The sequence below is a fragment of the Mus pahari genome, chromosome 3, assembly GCF_900095145.1.
Source record: "Mus pahari chromosome 3, PAHARI_EIJ_v1.1, whole genome shotgun sequence".
NCBI classification, from domain to species: domain Eukaryota; kingdom Metazoa; phylum Chordata; class Mammalia; order Rodentia; family Muridae; genus Mus; species Mus pahari.
The window spans coordinates 104625533-104644073 of NC_034592.1; the positions used below are offsets into that span (position 1 = coordinate 104625533).

Below are 18541 nucleotides of genomic sequence, written 5' to 3' on the forward strand. Positions count from 1 at the left end.
GNNAAAAAAAAAAAAATCACCTCATAATCTTTTGACTAATTTTATAATTTTGTGTTGTTCCTTGGCTATGCTTATCCCATACCTCTCCTTGACTACATGTTGAATAAGCCTGCTATTGCTAACTAAGTCAGTGGAAGGGACAAGGCATGAGTGGATTTTACTGGGTAGGTGAGTGGTCTACAAAGACATTTCAAACTATTAAGAATTACACACCCATGGAGCTAAAAAGATGATTTAGCAGTTAAAAGCTCTGACTACACTTGCAGAGGACCTGGGTTTGTTTCTTAGTATCCACATGGTGGCTCCAACCATCTGCAACTCTAATCCCAAATGATCTGACATCCTCTTCTGGCATCTGTGTGTGTTACACATACACACACAAGCAAAACACACTTTTTTCTTTTTTTTTTTAAATAATAACTGTGACTGGGAATGTAGGTCAGTTGGTAGAAGACTTATATAGCATTCAGAAAGGGTTTGAGCTCTGGCACTGCATAACATTTCAGAGGTAGAAAGAAGAGGATCAGAAGTTCAAGGTCATTCTTGGCTACACAACGAGTTTCAGGCCAGCCTGGGTTACATGAGACCCTGTCTCAAAAACAGAAATTATACAACCAGTTCTGTTAACACACAACTGTAACAACCACACTGGGAAGTGTCAGGAAGGAGAATTGCAAAGCCTGAGCTGCAGCAAGACCCTATATAAAAAGAAACAAATGGCAGGGAATGTAGTTCATTGCTACAGCCTTCCTCTGCATACACAGGCCCCAAGCAACACACACTGTACAAGGCTCAGCAACTGAAACATGTCACTGGTCAGCCTAAAGTGGCTAGAAGGAAGATGAGGGCTGGTGAGATGGCTCCGTGGGTAAAGGCTGGAGCCACCAAGCCTGATGACCTGGGACTGACCTTGGAAAGTTGTCCTTTGCCCTCCACATGCCTCTGTGTCATAAGCAATTAACACACATGCTAAAAATAAAAGATGAGACGAACCATAAAATAGAACACTCAGAATGTGCCAGGTGATAAAAAAGGTTTTTGTATCTGTCTATCAGGTAGATGTGCTAGAGTCTCAGTTCTCACAGCTGCTTCATCAGATCAATTCTACGAGGGACTTTGAAAGCATCAGATTGGCGCATGACCACTTCCTAAGCAATTTGCTGGCCCAATCTTTTATTTTGCTGAAGCCTGTAAGTAGGGGTGGTTGTTTGCTTAGCCTAATATGTTCCTATAGGCTCTTGAAATTGTCAAGATATGAAACTGTTATTCAGCGCATGTTCAATTCCATTTTTACATTTTTGACAACTCAAAATACATTGTTAAAAGGTAACTAGTGTTTATGGTGAACAGATATAGATAAAAAGAACTTTATGTTTAAAACACACACATACACACACACACACACACCCCACAAATTACCTACATAAATTCAGGAATCTCTCTGACTCTACAGGAAAACAACAGAGCTCACTTTCTTAGAAATCTGTTGAACCAGGATCAACCAGTCATTTGAAACCAGTTCTCATAGGTACATCATGTCTAACGCTCTGGGTGTACGTCCATCTGCAAGTACATACATTTAGCTCTTCTGACAGCTACTCAACATTGACTGCATATTGGGATCTTGTGAAAAATCTAAGGCCAGAAAACACTAAAGTCAAATGTGCAGACTGGGGTCTCAGCACCAATAACTGCAAGCACACAAGCTGGCCCCAATCCCAAGGTGAAGCGTGCAACTCAGATAACCCTGTAGCGAGCAAGCTGTACTACTCACCAGGGCACCAACCATAAATGGTATGGGTTTCTTTGAACCCTGGTATTTGGGCTGTTACTTGCTTCACCTAGAAGGATCCTTGAGGAAGAACACATTAAAACAACAGGTTATCATAATTGAAGTCTTTATTGAGTGCTTACTGTATGCAAGGCACTGGGGATACAAAGAGGTATAAGTCATGGCTCTGCCCTTAAGGAGCTCACAATCTAGTTGGAAAACAACAAGACATGTACATACAAAAGTCAGCAACAGCACAGGTGGCCCAGACAATCACCAGTGAACAACACAGATACTACAACAGAAGAAGGGTGGAGATCACTAAAGGCTGCAGTAGGGAGGGAGCAGTTCACAGAGAATGAGGCTTTGAACTGTTACTAAAAGAGAATCCCAGGGGACAACACTCAGAGCTCAAAGGCAAGAGCATACTTAGTGGGTCTCAGGAATGAGGAGTTAATGGTGACTAGAGCAGAGGTTTTGTGCAGGGAGTCAGAGAAGCCAGCTGTCCCAAGAAGGGATGTTCATTCTGTATGTTGCTTGGGAGGGCCAGACAGCTTTGAAGGTTGTGGTGTCTGCTGAGATCAGACATGGGAGGTCAGCTGTTAAAAACTATTTCCCAAACCTTGCATTTCTCAGCGATTTCTTCATTTCTTAACGCCAGCTGTATTCTTGGATAGGTGTTTCACTGCCTGAATGAAATCCTGGACCTCTGTCACAGTTTCTGCTCACTGGTCAGTCGGAACCTAGGTCCACTGGATGAGCGTGGGGCTGCCCAGCTGAGCATTCTCGTGAAGGTGAGTCTGCCTAGCCACTGAAAACACATACCTCCACCCCCACTTACGGAGCAAGCAGTCTGCTCCAGGTCAATAAAGCGTTTTCCGGAACAGACACAGAAATGACAAGATAAAAAGATAAAAGCGCTGGTATCGGTGAGATTATAATGTGCTGCCTCACAGTGTTCAGAAATAGTTCAGCCCTGAATAGTTTCTTCAGCCCACCAAGTATGCACTGGCTTTGTGCTCATTTTCTCACATCCCACTTTCTTCCCTGAACCAGCCTCCTATCTCACTTATAATTATAATCTCAGACTATATTTATCTCCTTGTAACAAAGCAAGATCACTGCAATCCCAGTATGTGATGGAATATATTAATCTTAAATGAGCTGTTAAATTTCTACTAACGAGAAAGTATTTTCATGGGAGTCATGCATTTCACGACATGTACTAAGAAGTCATTTTAGGAGCTGATAGAAATGGGAATATGGGAAGGCCAGGTGGTTCTGCAAACACTTAAACAAAGCTTTTCCAAAGGATCCCCCCCTCCCCCCCCCCCCCCCAGTACTCTGTCTGGTCACTGACAGCTCGGGTCTCTCAACAGGGCTTTAGTCGCCAGTCTTCACTCCTGTTCAAGATTCTTTCCAGTGTTCGGAATCACCAGATCAACTCAGATTTGGCTCAGTTACTGCTCCGGCTAGACTATAACAAATACTATACCCAGGCTGGTGGGACTCTGGGCAGGTAGGAACAATCCATGGGGCACTTACTAGATTTGGAGGAGGGGGTTAATGAACAATAGAAGACCAAAATGCAACTCTAGCCATCATCTCCAGATTGCCCTCATTTTATAAGCAAGGCTCAGAGATGCAGGAAAGGGTGGGGGTATGGGGGTAGGGTGATAATGTTCCTCAATTTTACTGGAATTTATTTTCTAGTGAAGTTCATCAGCATAGTAAACTACTACAGCTGAGGGTAAGTTCTGTGTTAGGCTATGTACTGCTATGTTCTAGGGGGCAGTCTGGCTTCCACTGCCTGCTCTGACATGTACTAGCAGAAGTGCGGCTGTGGTGCCATGCTCTCTCTTTCAAACTTCCTTAAATCTAATACTGACATCCAGTGGTCATAGTCGGCTTCTTAAGAGAGCTGTGTTGTTGCCATGGTGTTAGCTTTATCTCAGATTGCCATGTTTCTTTGGAAGACATGGCATTTAATGAAACTTTTTTTTTTTCTTTTATAGTTTTGGCATGTAAAAGAAAGCTCTGGTTCATAAAATGAAACAACAGACCTACCACGTTCTGAGGTCTGTAACAAATGTCTCAAATCATTCATCAAATGCCTGCAGACTGCTGAAAGGGTCTTCTAGAAGAAGTGCAGAGGTATAAAAATCCTTCCTACCATTCCTGTAGGGGAGCTGGGGTCTGATAGCCCTCTGCTGACCACACGAGGGCTTTGATCCTTTACACTAAAGACATCTGCTGGGTGGGTTCACTGTGTAACAGTGGTCTATTGAACAGTTACTATATTCCTATGGAAGGTAACCACAGTAAGCATTGACTTGGCTCATGTAAGGAAGGAACCGGGCTTCTGAACAGGTCAGCTTCTACGTCACCACCAAATGAGAAAACCCTTCAGACAGCCTGTGGGCTCCCTCTTTCTGTACCTTGTAGTTTATAACTACACAGATTATCTTTATCCTTCCCCAAAATTTAAGATTTTAGTATCCTTTATCTGAAGAATTGAGCCAGTGGGTTCTAATTCTTTCAGATTAGTAAAGGGGCAGTTCTGGCTAAAGAGGATAGAGGTCAAATTGTTCGGATTTAGAAACAGAAAACTGTAACCCAGTTTTCCCACCTTAGACCTGCCACATGAGTTAAGGTTTTGTGGCCAGATAGCCTAGCCACCATGGGCTGAGGAGAACATACTAATGATCTCCGCAGCATAAACAAAACAACACTTGATTGACATCCTTCCCTCCAAGCTGGACAAGAATGAAACATCCGGACCTCAGTTTGTAGTCACTGAGTCCTCTCTTCATCTACATTGTCTACCACCCACTATGAAGGCCTGAGCCCGTACTTGTCAACTATCCAGGAGGATCACCCCCAACTTGTTAACCTCTAAAAGCAGGGCTTAGCGGGTAACAGCCTGCTGCTTGTTTTTGTAAATAAAGAACTATTCAAACAGCCACACATACTCAATTTAGCTATTGTCTGTGATTGCTTTCATCTCACAGCAAGACAAGTTGTTGAGACAGACAAGTGTGGTCACAAAGCCTAATTATTATTTGGCACTATAGAAAAAATAAGACAGATGGCTTTATTTAGAGAATGAGAAGCCGTTCGTTAACAGGGATTATGATGATGAGTGTGAGGAAGGAATAACTTCCAACAGTCTTGACTACTTATGTTACAGAAAACAGTCCCAGCAAATTTATAGTCACTGTCCATTCATTAGCAACTGGTCATGTTCACGTTCCCAGTAGCAGGTCATCTGTCAATAAACTCTTGATACCTAGAGCTGTCCCCAGTCCCACTCAACTTTAGCACTACTTACTGTTTACCTAGGCCCTCACCTACTTTAAACTGTTTTTGGAAGCATAACATTTTAGGTAGCCTGGAATAACCTTTTGACATTGACAGTGATACCACAGAATAAAGTTCGTTCTTATATTTTATCTCCCTTTGTTTGTTGTACTGCTAAAGTGAAAAGCCTGCTGACAACTTCCGAGAAGATCCTATGATTACCATGTTCTGAGATTAAGCTCAAAGAAACAGATGAAGACATCCCAGTTACTACAACCAAAGAGATTCAACATTTATTTTATCATAAAAGTCCAGCAAATAAAACTATTTACAAGGTCCATGCAAAGAATACAATTACACACAAGACACACTTAAAACCTGATTAAAACACAGTCTCCACAATAGCAGGGAATAAAACCAGTAAGACCAAGTATCCTTAGTGAGAAACATAATCATGTTTATATTTTGGATGCTGCTTGAATCCAATTCTCTCCCCAACAATGAGGCACTGGATCACCCATTCTTGTGATACCACAGGCAGTTGCAAGGCTTCAGCACACTTGAGCACCGAGGCTGGGCATGAGGGGTCTGTCACCACCACATCAAATACCCCTAAAGCAATGTCTGTAAAAGGTAGGGGGAAGTATGAGGAAAGAACAGTTTAAAAAAAGACAGGTGTGCCTTCTAACCAGTATTCCCTACTCTGCCAAACCATAGCCCTCTACTATAGGTACTGTATGTTCATAATCTAAAATAAAAGTTGTAATCACCACTTCTGGCCTTGTAGAACTATTGAATGGAAATACCACTGGAGACTAGAAGCCTGAATAGCATTATCCTTCACTTACGTCAACCTACCCTTTTTGAAGGTAGGATTTATCTTAAAAATGAGGACAGACTTGGAATACACAGGCTAACAGGTGTGACTCTAAGGACATCCCTGGAATGACTATGACACAGATGCTTTCAGGTACCTTTGTTATGGGCACTTGAATGGTGCTGCTTCACAGAGGCTGCCCCTCCAGTCATAAGGATCTCAGACCAGAGCTCCAAGAAGTTCTGTTGTTGATCTGACACCAAGAGGACCTTCAGATTCTGGAAAGGGTTTTCACGGGGTTGCCTGTGAAGGAGTTGGAGACAGTGTTTAGGAACTGGAAAGAAACTTAGTTTAGCCCATCATATCTTACAATTAGTTCTGCAAAAGGAGTCCTTGTCTGTGTGCTTTCCTAGCTCTGCCATGTGTTGAACATGCTCTGCCTTCTGAAGGAGGTATGCATTCTAGGAGCCCAGACTTTGCTAGTAAATCAGGTTAGTCCCCTCCCCTCTCTAAGTTTAAACTTGAAACTTAATCCTAATTTCAATGCTTCCCCTACTGGGGAACACTGACCACATATACTAATCTTTCCACACAGTCAGAAGGTTCCCAGTGAGCTCTGGCAATAAAGTACTTTAACTGCTGAAATCATTTCAAATTCTAAAGACATTCCAGTTTCTAGTAACACTTCAATTTCTCAACTAGACTTTCTTCCCAAATGCTAGTCTTCCTGTCTTCTCAGCTCTAAATGGGCTTCCAAACACTCACCAATCCAGAATTCGTTGCTCCTCAAGGCTATACCCAGCAGGCAGCAGATAATTACGATAGTTTTGAAGTTGGTTAGCATGGCAACTGTCATGGACCCAGACATGAGACACACAAGGAATGCCACTGGCAAGGCACAAGAAGTACTTCCGGGTTCGACAGTGCTGGTCCGCAATCAGGAGACACTGGTAGGCTGTGTTACACTAGAAGAAAAGAAACCCAGCTGACTGGTCTGGTGGTGTCCAGGAAAACCTTTGCCGATTAGCTGGACCTAATGAACCCTCCAGAACAGATATAACAGCTTCCAATTGGTATCAAAAATACTACCTAATCTGGTTTTTTGTAGCAAAGGTGGTGTTGGCTCACTGAAAAGCCCAAACTGCTTCCTGTGACAATTTGTTTCACCTATGTCTTTTAGAAGGCCTAAATCTCAAGGGTGAACCACACTCAGTACCCCACCTTCCGGGCTAGAGAAACACTACCACCAATAGGCTTTCTACTGTATAAGTTCAATCTGTTGGTGTCTCTGCAGAACCACTACCACCCAACACAAGCTCTAGCTCCTCTTCCTTGTGTACACTGAAAATGCTGGGCTGGAGCAGCACACTGGCACAGTCCCTGGACTTCAGTAAACCACCCAAACCCTTTTGGGCCTTTTCTCAATACAGAAAGAAGATAGCCACAAAATAAAGTCCTCACCTGGGCTTCATTGAAGTCTTCAAGGATATACCCAGCTCCTGCTCGAAGCTGGCATTCTGTATACTGCTTGTTGAAAGGAGGAATTTCTAAAAATTCTGTATGTGTAACAAAAATAATTATTTTTAATATTATAAAATTTAAATACTTTAATGCCTATTTGTAACTGCTTCCTCTTCTATTCTTCAGCTACTGGTGACTAGACAGATGCAGATTTACTAATGTATCTGAGGAACTGAACAGTCTACATCACTCTCAGTCAGCTTTCTGGACTATTCCAAGCAACAAACGCCTATGTTGAACTGCCTTGTGAAGTGTGATTTCAAGGGCTAAGTTGTTAAAGCAACACTAGAAAAGCAAAAAAGGCTGCAAACCACATTAACTGTGATGCCGGCTGCTGCATGGAATTCAAGGGACTGCTAATTCTGAGGTCAGGCTAGGTCACTGCTTTTTCTTCCATTGTACATATCTGAATTCTGTTTAACAAACCACCCATCCCACACTCGCTCTTCTCCCTAGGCTGCCAAGCCTGGTGACCTGAGTTTGATCCCCTGGGACATCTTACATTAGGAGGAAGAATAATACTCTTCCAAATTGTCCCATGACTACCACACATGTGCACAGATACATATACATCCATGCATAAATCTATAGACGGTGTACACCTGTGTCTATGTAGTTTGTAAATTAACAAAAAGATAACTATTTCAGCTGGGCGGTGGTGGTGCACGCCTTTAATCCCAGCATTTGGGAGGCAGAGGCAGGGGGATTTCTGAGTTCAAGGACAGCCTGGTCTACAAAGTGAGTTCCAGGACAGCCAGGGCTACACAGAGAAACCCTGTCTCGAAAAACAAAAACAAAACAAAACAAACATGAAAACCAGCCGGGCGTGGTGGTGACACCTTTAATCCCAGCATTTGGGAGGCAGAGGCAGGGGGATTTCTGAGTTCAAGGCCAGCCTGGTCTACAAAGTGAGTTCCAGGACAGCCAGGGCTACACAGAGAAACCCCTGTCTCAAAAAAAAAAAAAAAAAAAAAAAAAAAAAAAGATAACTATTTCTCAGCTGTCTACCAAGACCATCTTGAGAACCACTCACTGAAAACAATTTTGTGAAAAGTCTACAAACCAGAAATAGGGTACAAGTTAATTTTACTTATGTGGCCAGAATCAGTTACCACCTGCCTGGTGCACTACTCTACCTGAATGAAAAAAAGCATCCCTTCACAAGTCAAGAAAGAGTACATAGGTCAGCACCCCAGGGACTCACCCTCCTCCTCTTCACTGCTTCCTGTAGGACCATCTAGCAGCTTAGAACGACTGGCCAGCTTGTCACTGGTTGTAGCCATGGTGAGGAGAAAGGCATAGCCCAGAAACAAAGTCTTGTTGAGGGGCAAAGGCCCTCTTGGCTCTTCCAGGACAGAAGGCTCACCTGTGTTGTCTCCAGTTTCACAGGGGCTCACAAACTCTGCTGCCCCCACTGTTCCTAGGAAACACAAAAAACAGTTACCAAAACGATGCACACAGATCACTACTTGAACAAAGGCCCAGCACCAAGTGTGACTGGATAGGCCATGTCCTGGTACGCTTTGCCTAAGCTATGACCCAAAGACCATTAATACAGCCAATCACTCTAAATGGCCAACAAGCTAGGCCCAAATTTACAATGAAGACAAAATAACATTTAAATCTGACGTGACCATTACAGCGGGCAGTCGGTTGTTCTCATATATGGAAATGAACTGGTACTACTTCTATAACATCAATTTCTAAGGCCACCTGAAATCAAAGGTGGCTCTAGAACAGGAAAATGTAGTGTTTGGAAGTCTTCAACCACATTCCCCATCCAGGTCTCTGACATTTTGAAGCAATCTTTAATGAGGAAGAAAAAAACAACTTTTTACTGCTGCCAAGAACTGCCCCAATCAGATTCAGAGCAATGCCAAATTCTTGGTGATAGAGTCTTTATGTGGAAGTGAAGCCAGAACAAAATACCCCACCTCAACACCCAGCTGTCAACACCTGGGAAGGTAAGTGAGACACCATTCCAGAACACCCATGCTAAGATGTGCCCCAGTAAGTCCTCCAGAAGGAAACGGATACCTACTGAAGCCGAATCAGGTTCACTAGGAGGCTAAGATGACGGCAGGTCATGCATGCCTCCTGAAATAAAACCAGGATCAGGAACAGTCAGAGGCAGTAATACTATGCATTTGGCACTGGACTAAAGGGTCAGGTCTACCTAAATTTGAGATCTGGCTTGTTCTGTCACGTTGAGAAAGTTACCTAACTTTCCTACCTTAGACTCTTCAGAAATATAGAAAGTGAATTCTAGCACATATGCTTTAAGAGATTATATAAGGGAATATGAGTGAAAATATTTAGTAAATATTTAATAAAGGTTAGCTATTGCTGTTTTTAAATAACCTGAAATATATGGCAGTGGTATTAGGTGGTAAGTAGATGACAGAACTCTTAACAGGAAAAACAAAGATCTGGTTCTGGACCAAGGAATATGGAATGCCATCACAGTGCTAGTCTGAGAGACCGTACCCAACAGACAGGACTTTACCTCTATCTACAGAAACCACCGTGGCCAACTCTGGGCCACCACAGACACTTGAACAACTGACTGAGTTTTTTTCACGATGAATAGGAGTGACTGAAAGGGATGGGCAGGGGAAAGGGAAGATGCAGGCTGAAGCACAACTGTTCTATAGGAAGCTTGAGAAAGTGTGAGCACAAGATAGTGAGGGGAAAAGATAGAGGAAACAAAGTCTACCAAGAAGCAGGAGATGGCAGAGGATAAAATCTAAGAAATTCTACCCATTTTGAGTGCCAACTTCTATGCTTATATCTCCCCCCAAAGAGCCCACACAGAGTCTGTCTGTGATCAAGTCCTGCCCTCCTGCTGGGCCCTGAAGAGAGGACAGGGAATGGAGCTTATACCAGGATAACATGTAACTTGTAGCACCAGTCTGTGACAGCATAGACAGGACATCTGCATGTACTAGGCTCCCATCTTACCAGGTTTCACGGTGGCAGACTTTCGACCTCGCTTAGCAGGGGAGCGTTCCTCTTCAGAAGTCGGAAGTTTCCTTTTGCCTGACGGGACTCCGGTGGAAGCACGGGGACTCTCTGTGGCTTTACGTGTGGGCGTTGTGCTGCTGCTACTGGAGGCAGTGGGGGTGGCTGGGGAGCTAATGTTACTGCGCCGTTTCCGCTTTCCTTCCACCAAATTGTCTGATGAATAAGTCAAAGGCTAGTAAGATCAGGTTAAGGAAGAACTTAAACCTGACATGGACAGTACTGTGCTTTTCACAACCTCCCCAGTCATGAAACCTCCTTCTAAAGCCACACATTTTATGTTTTCCAACACTGCCATGATTGAGATATATTTGCTCCCCGATAGAATGAGAAAGGCCAGAAAAATCCTAGAGACTTCTCATTTGGTATTTGGAAGGGGATAAAGGTGTGGCAGTTACTAGGAAATGACAGTCATTACTATCCACTAAACCACACAAAGGAGTCAGACGATCATTCCTACTATTCTAGAAACCATTCCTCCCTTTAAGTGAAGCATGGACCCATGGGCAGTTGTTCAGGAAATTCTTACCTAAGCTGATATCTGCTGCCTTCGTGAGCGGTGTGACAGCTTCATATGGGCCAAGCCCATATTGCTCTCTCAGTCTGTTTCCTTGCTCCAAGGACAGAATGACTGCCATTCGTTTATACCACTTCCTTTGGCCTTCTTTTTCAATGCTGTAATACAGCTCCCCAGACTCCTTCCTATGTCCTTTCACCACTCCTGGAGATGACATTATAAGATACCATAAATGTAGGCTGCTGAGCAGCCTCTCAGAAGGGCTCTACAAAAGCAGGCCTGAGGCAGGGAACACAGAGAGCCAACAACCATGGGCCGAACATGGCTGTCCATGCCAAATGGTTTACAACACTTGGGATATATGTAGCTAATACACTAGGATTAGATAAGGTCTTCTGAGAGAAAGCAGCCTTTAGCTATAAAATAAAGCTTCCGAAGACTGGACTGAGAGATTATCAGTGGCTCAGGTGGATCTCCTGAAGTGAATGGCATGGTTTCTTAATGATCCTATAGCAATCTCCTAAGCTTTCCCATTGTGGTTTCTTTGAAGAATGAATGAAAATGACAGGTGAAAATGACAATTCTAAGAAATCATGTACATGTTTGTCTATTGTACAACAAAGTCAGATGTAGACAAAGGAAGGGGAGATAAAGCCTGCTTCCCTGCTGGCCTCTACCCTGATTGATACACAGCTACAGACAGGCCTTTAGGTTAGGAGCACAAAACTCAACAAACCTGAGTTTAGGCCTAGTTCTGTTATGTGAGGATTAGGTAGGCAAGATCTATGTCCAATTCTAGGGGGAAAAAAAGGGAAAACAAAACAAAACAAACAAAAAAACCACATTCCTTTCTACCAACCAATAAACAACATAGATCTCACATACAACATAAAAATGGCACATCACTACTGCTATTTTCCGTTCTGGTGAACAGAAAGGTACACTTAATCTCCATTAGCTTGTTTTCAATGAAGGGCTAAGGGACCTAGCTATCCTGCCAGGGAAGAGCAAGGAGGAGGAAGCAGGTCCTAGTTCTCCTGCTGGGCCACACAATCGACTCCTTTACTCTGCTTGTCTCCTAGCTACCACCAAACTAAATCCTGAAGACCACTTCAGACTGACATATACCCAAGGCCAGAAGGACACTCATCACTAAGGAAGAGCTACTACAACTAGAAGCAGTGTGCTGCTTACTGACACTGGTAAATAGCCTCAACAAGTGGAATGCTGAATCCCTATCCCATGGTGCACATTTACTGCTGATACTAATCTATCTTGAAAGAGCCAATGTCAGCCTCTAAGGTGGCTTCATACCAGATGAAGACAATACATACAAACCATGATGTACTGCTCCTAAGTAATGCCACACAACCGATAGTGTTATCTAGTGTTACAAGGTAAAGTGGCCCCAAAACACCAAAACAAGGGAGTAAAAAGCAGGTACTTGGGGAACCCTGGAACAAAAAAGCCTGGAAGCTCCCAACAGAAAAGCTTGTCCTCGCAGTCTACCCAGTGCAACACAATATCCAGAAAGGACATTTCTAAAAGACAGTCAACACCATATAGCTAAGAAGCTATATTTACAGAATTAATATATGAAAAAGTAAAAGCACACAGGAATACCTCACCATTGCCAACACTGGCTATTACAAAAAGGACAGTGACCCGAGACCCCCCCCCCAAAAAAAAGACAACACAAGGGCATCATTCTTCAAATCAGAGCACAACATGCAGCACGCCCTCTTCCTACACTAAAATATCTCAGTGCACCACCAGTCTCCAGCTGAATTCTTATTAGCACCGTCAGTGAGCATAAAAGTCAGAAGTGAAGCCTGGCATAGTAGCACATAGCTTTAATCCCAGGACTCAGGAGGCAGAGGCAGGGGGATCTCTGTTAGCTTGAGGCCAGCCTGATTTTACAATGCAAGTTCCAGGACAGCCAGGGCATAAAAGGCGGGAGTGAAATCAGACAGAATGCAAAGGGGAAAACACTAATGTTGAAGTGGAGAGACCTGGAGAGTCTCTTACCTAGTGATAAAGACTCAGATCACCAGTGATGTAGGGTGATGTCACATGCCTCCCTCAGCCCCATATATATGAAATGATTAGAAGAGCACTTCACCCCTAATTATATTCTTTACAATGAATTAAAAACAAAATCATAACTCCAGTCTAATGTGAAAACATCAGACCTGATCTGAGAGACCATTCTATAAAATAGCTATTATCCCTCAAAACTGTCAAAGTCATGAAAAAACAAAAGACAGAAATTGCCACAAACCAGAGGAGACTAAACGAAACATGATAACTAAATGTAATGTGGTATCCTCGACTAGATCCTGAAACAGAGAAAGTACATTATAGAAAAGATGGTAAAATCCAAATAAAGTTTGGAGTTTAGTTAACAGTTAGGGACTGAGACTGGCTTCTTGCTTCTGACAAAAGTATCGGACTAATTTAGGACACTACAGATAGGGAGTGCTTGGCGGCAAAGGGATCCTCCCTAACACAATTCTGTACTTGGCAATGTTTTCTTTAAGCCTATAACTATTCCAAAATAAGTATACTGAAAACCAAACAGTCAATGGCCAGGGAAAGCCATGTAATAGGAGTGGGATCTCTGACTTGGGAGATCCAGATCAACAGTGAGGCTGGGAAGACGAGACTGAGCTGGTAACCACCGACAGGAGGGACCAGCAGGCACAGTCCATCTGAAGGGACTCCGCTTGTTTCATTACCTGCACTGAAATACTCATCTTCTGAGAGGGCTGTCACTTCAGTGTCCAGGGGGATGGGGTCACACAGGAGAATGTCTTTGCCCAACACATCACATTCGTACCCATCATCAAAGAGCAGCTTGTACTTCCCAGCTCCCACATCTCGGGTGATCTTCCCAGAGTAAAAGTAGCCATTGGATGACCACTTGGCTACAACACGGAGCCCCACAAAGCTGTTTCCTGAAGATGAGGAATCCAAGCCATCAGAGGACCCAGTAGCAGCCTGAAAAGGAATCTCTGGAGAATCACTCCGCCGCAAAGCACTAGAGCCGGCATCCGTCCGTTTGGTAGAATCTGGCACACGAGGCATAACGCGGGTGAAGGATTTGTCATCTGGGGACATGCTAGGTGAAATATCTTCTGCGCCCAACGGACCAGACACAACCGTTTCTCTAAAGACGGGTAGAGAAGGAAGTGAGAACAAGACAGGACCTACCTTCCGACTCTTTTCCCTATAGATCTCTTCCTCCATTCTTTATTAACCCCATCACAGGAATGAACCCAATCTCTCAGCGGCCTCAGGCATCAGTGTGGGCCCCTCCTCTCTATTCTCCTCTTCCCTCTACTCCTATTTTTTTTTGGCACTACCCAGGTACCTGGTTCCAGTGGTCCGAGAAGGTGGACGGCCCCTTCGCCCACGCCCACGAGGTGTAACTGGAGCCTTCCCTCCCTGTCTGATGCCAAGGCCTGCATCACCATCTTCCTCACACACCGGTGCCCCTGTCTGACTGATCCCTTTTCTAGGACTAGAGAATGAAGACAGGTTAGTTTGATAGCAGCTGCTAATGAGTACATCCTTTAACATCTCCCCAGGACCTTCCAACTATATGTCAGGCAACAAGTGCTGCTTCTCCAGGGCAAAAGGAACCTGGCTCACACCCATCAAAACTCATCAGCCGGGGAGCAAGGGGGATGGGTAAAAGGACTTTTTCCTGTATGAAAGTCTACTCCCTCCTGACATAGCTTCCTGCTGCTACTATTTGCGATGCCACACCCATTTCTGCCCGACCTTCTATTCTACTTCAGGCTCTGGATACCCACAGAGCAGACCAAAAACCAAGGACACAGAGCACAGTGGGGGCCTGTTCCAAATCTGTACTCCCCACCAAAATATGGATAAGCTGCAGAACCTAGGGATGGCAGGAGAGTATGCCCAGCATCCCCAACATCCTCAAGGGGCTTCTTTGCCCACAAGGAGGAAGAGGCACTGATTCTCCAGCTCGAGGTGGGGCATTCCCCAGTATTTCTTCTCATGTGATATGAAAACATTAGCAGCCCTGCCCCTTCAGGGTTCTCTCTGGAGAACCTGTCTGCACCTCAGTTTTCCTGGGCCTCCTCGGGAACTGGGTAAGGCAAAATCTGCAGCTTCTGTCCCACTGGCTTTTCCTTTGAGTGGCCCAGCTCCTCGCCCTGAGCTGCCACTGCTGTGTATGGCTGAGAGACTTGTTCCACTGGATGTGTGGTGTGAGCTGGAAGCTTTGGAGGAGAAGGAGCTGATGTCCCCCAGGTCCCCAGAGGAACCTCCAGTCTGTGAAGGGGAAACTTCTGTTTCACATTCCTGACACTCTACGATTGGTTCTTCAGTCTCCTGAAGGGAAGAAACAGATAGGGAAGCTAAAAGAAAGCACACTAACAGGAAGCTAAGGTGACGGCTGGAGATCCTAGAGACTGCAGGAAATGTCACATCAGCCAGGTGGGAACCGGGGAGGAGCTTCCTGGAGCCATGGAAATATTTGATATCTGTTTTGAGCCATGGCTACATGAATTTTTCAAAGCATAGCTAGGTATGATGGCACGTATCTTTAATCCTGGGAGGCAGAGGCAGGTAAACTGTGAGTTTGAGGCTAGCCTGATCCATAAATCAAATTTCAGTCCAGCCAGTGAAACCCTGACTCAAAAGTAAGTAAATACAGTTTTTAAACTTGTTCAAAGCTACTGAGCCAACCACTTAACATATTACATGGAGCAAAACATTAAGAAGAAAGAACCCTTTCTATGGCACATGAAACTCTTTCTACTGGGACAGCATATAAGCATGGGCGCCGAGCAAGGGCTTTAACCCAGGAGACAGAAGGAGCTCCCGGTGGAGAGGAGAGAGCTAAGGAGGTCGCAGAAAGGAGCGGCAGGAGCCATTCTGGGCGTGTCATTAACATTAGTTCTTTTCTAAATGTCCAAGGAAACAGAAAATTATAAGCAAAAATAACTAAAATTGGTTTGGAAAAATGAAGACAAAAACATAATCAGAGCTGAGGATGCAGCTTCGTGGGAAAGCCCTGAGTTTACAGTGTATGCTGAGTGTAGTCACACACACGGGGAAATGGATGCAGACAGATCTCTCTCTGAGTTCAAGGCCAGCCTGATCTACATGCTAAACTTCAAGACAGCCATGGCTATATAATGAGACCCTGTCTCTGGTGACGATGATGATGATGATGATGATGAACGACTTTTGATAAATACAAACCACTAAAATACCAAGCTGGCTTCACTTCATATGCACACTTGGGTGTTAGAGCTCAGCTGTAAATCATCTAGTAAGACTGAAAGCCAGGCATGGTACAGCAAGGGTCTAGGACCAAGACACACATCCCCAACAGGCACAGCATAGGGAAATGGGCATACATAATACAATTTTGTCTTCCTCATCTAAAATGTTTACAGAGCATCAGGCTAACTGACATGGTGTGGAGAAAGAAGACTCTCCTAAGAAGCCCAGTCTCTCCACAGAGACAGGGTGAACCATATGCTTGTGTAATACTACTAAAAGGTAAACAAATGGCTGGTTTTGACGTTTCCCTTTTGGAAAATTTCTCCTTCGAGAATTTATAGTTTGAGGGAGGGCAAGGATAGATAGCAAAATGGCTCCTAAGCTGCTTCATGACCCAAGTCTGATAGCCCAGAGCCAAGGATGCAAGAACAGCCGACTCTGAAAGCTGTCTTCCAAAAGATGTCACACATGGGCCACTGTATACACACAGCCACATGAATACACACACTGAATGAATGAATGAATGAATGAATGTTAAAAGGAAAGAAACCCCACAGGCTTACAGTGCTCCCTTCCCTCACACGCATGTGACCTTAGGTTTGTCACAAACATAAACAGATGGAGACAGAAAGATGAGACGCTCAAGAATGGCTACACAACAGGTTAAGAAGCTTGTGCTACAATAAGAAACAAACCAGCCAGCAGTGGTAGCACTCAGGAGGCAGAGGCAGGCAGATCTCTGAGAGATCGAGGCCAGCCTGGTCTACAGAGCAAGTTCCAGGACAGCCAGGGCTGTGTAAAAAGACCCTGTCTCAAAAAGGGAAAAAAAAAGGCAAAAAGAAACTGAAGAGGAGCGCCAGCGCCTCGGGGATAGGAGGGGTGGGTAGGGAGGTGGGTGCAGTTGTTACCTCTGTTATTTTCCTTTCCACTTCTGTCCCATCCACATAATAAACATCTGTGATGACACGGGTGACGAGTGTACGGACTTCTCGAATGGTTCTCATGTGGCGATGCAAGACATGGCCATGCGGAGGCTGGGGCATTTCAAATTCTTCTTCCCCCTGTAACAAAAACCACAACACAGAATGAACAAAACCAGCGAACAGAAGTGGAATGGAGTCACAATTTTCACTGGAAACTGTCAGAAGACTCATGAATCAGACGTGATAAGTGATCCATTTATTCACAGGGAGACTATGTCTGCCTCATTTGACCTAAAATGACAAAGCTCAATCAGAGTAGCTAATACATTATTTTGAGAAAAAAAATAAACACTCTAAATTTTTTCAACTTTTTGTTTGTTTCATTGTATAGCTCAGACTTGTCTTCAACTCACTATGTACCCCAGGCTGATCTCTCCAACTCATGATCCTCCTGCCTCAGACTCTGGTAAGTATGTGCCACCACAGCCAGCTAATCCTTTAATTCTGATAACGGTGCTTTACCTAAAAACCAGGTGCTCTTTGACTCTTAGAGAAGCCCAGAACAACACCTGTTAACTAGTGAAAGCCAGTTCAGTAACTAAAGACACTGCTTTCTCCTGAGATTAAATAGGAAATTATCTGTTCCAAGGAATAGTTTTGGGGGTTTTATTACTTTGTTTAGAGACAGGGTCTCCATACATAGGTCACCAGCCTCTGCTTACTCACCAATGTATGTTTTAGGTTAACATAACACAGAGTCATCACAGAAGAATGAACCTCACTTATGCCTCCATAAGATCTAGCTGTAGGGCATTTCCTTACTTAGTGATCGCTGTGGGAGGGCCCTGCCCACAGTGGGTGCTAATACCCCTCAGCTGGAGGTCCTGGGTTCTATCAGGCTGAGCAAGGCAGTGGTGGGACCAGCACTCAGGAGGCAGGTAGATCTCTGAGTTGGAGGCTAGTCTGATCTATAGAGGGAGTTCTAGGAAGGCTAGCGCAACACAGGAAAACACTGTCTCAAAACAAGACCACAGGAACAAAAATAAAAACCAACCAACCAACAACAAAAAGGAGAGCAGGCAAGCCATGTGGAATAGCCACTAGGTGGAGCCCTCCATGCCTGTGCATTAGCCCGCTGGGTTCCTGTTGTCCTAGTTCCTGCCTTGGCTGCCCTCAATGGCCTATGTAGTAACCCTTTCGGCCTCAAGTTGCTTTTGGTCATGGTGCTTTGTCATAGAAATCCCACTTAAGACACAAGGAATAGATTTTTAACTAAAGGGTTAAGTTAAAAAGCTAGGCATAAGCCGGTCGTGGTGGCGCACGCCTTTAATCCCAGCACTCAGGAGGCAGAGGCAGGCGGATTTCTGAGTTCGAGGCCAGCCTGGTCTACAAAGTGAGTTCCAGGA

The 18541-nt window shown here is 44.3% G+C and overlaps 2 protein-coding genes across 8 annotated transcripts in view; one reads left to right on the top strand and one right to left on the bottom strand.

Moving 5' to 3' along the window:
- Tubgcp4 (tubulin gamma complex associated protein 4) overlaps positions 1-5843 on the top strand; it is a 26341-nt gene extending 20498 nt beyond the window's left edge. For both annotated transcript variants that reach the window (XM_021192924.1, XM_021192926.1), the window contains exons 15-18: positions 1056-1190; positions 2449-2565; positions 3151-3290; positions 3787-5843. In XM_021192924.1, the coding sequence (XP_021048583.1) occupies positions 1056-1190; positions 2449-2565; positions 3151-3290; positions 3787-3799 (405 nt within the window). In that variant the 3' untranslated portion in view covers positions 3800-5843. The remainder of the gene's footprint in view (positions 1-1055; positions 1191-2448; positions 2566-3150; positions 3291-3786) is intronic.
- Positions 1884-18541, bottom strand: part of Tp53bp1 (tumor protein p53 binding protein 1) — a 102912-nt gene continuing 86254 nt past the window's right edge. For 4 of the 6 annotated variants that reach the window (XM_029535959.1, XM_029535958.1, XM_029535956.1 and 1 more), the window contains 11 exons: positions 17121-17273; positions 15041-15312; positions 14321-14470; positions 13686-14116; positions 10960-11151; positions 10371-10586; positions 8614-8829; positions 7350-7444; positions 6654-6853; positions 6046-6191; positions 1884-5695 (listed from right to left, as the gene is read on the bottom strand). In XM_029535959.1, coding sequence (XP_029391819.1) covers positions 5508-5695; positions 6046-6191; positions 6654-6853; positions 7350-7444; positions 8614-8829; positions 10371-10586; positions 10960-11151; positions 13686-14116; positions 14321-14470; positions 15041-15312; positions 17121-17273 — 2259 coding nt within the window. In that variant the 3' untranslated portion in view covers positions 1884-5507. The remainder of the gene's footprint in view (positions 5696-6045; positions 6192-6653; positions 6854-7349; positions 7445-8613; positions 8830-10370; positions 10587-10959; positions 11152-13685; positions 14117-14320; positions 14471-15040; positions 15313-17120; positions 17274-18541) is intronic. The other 2 variants (XM_029535957.1, XM_029535960.1) reach the window with 1 other exon arrangement.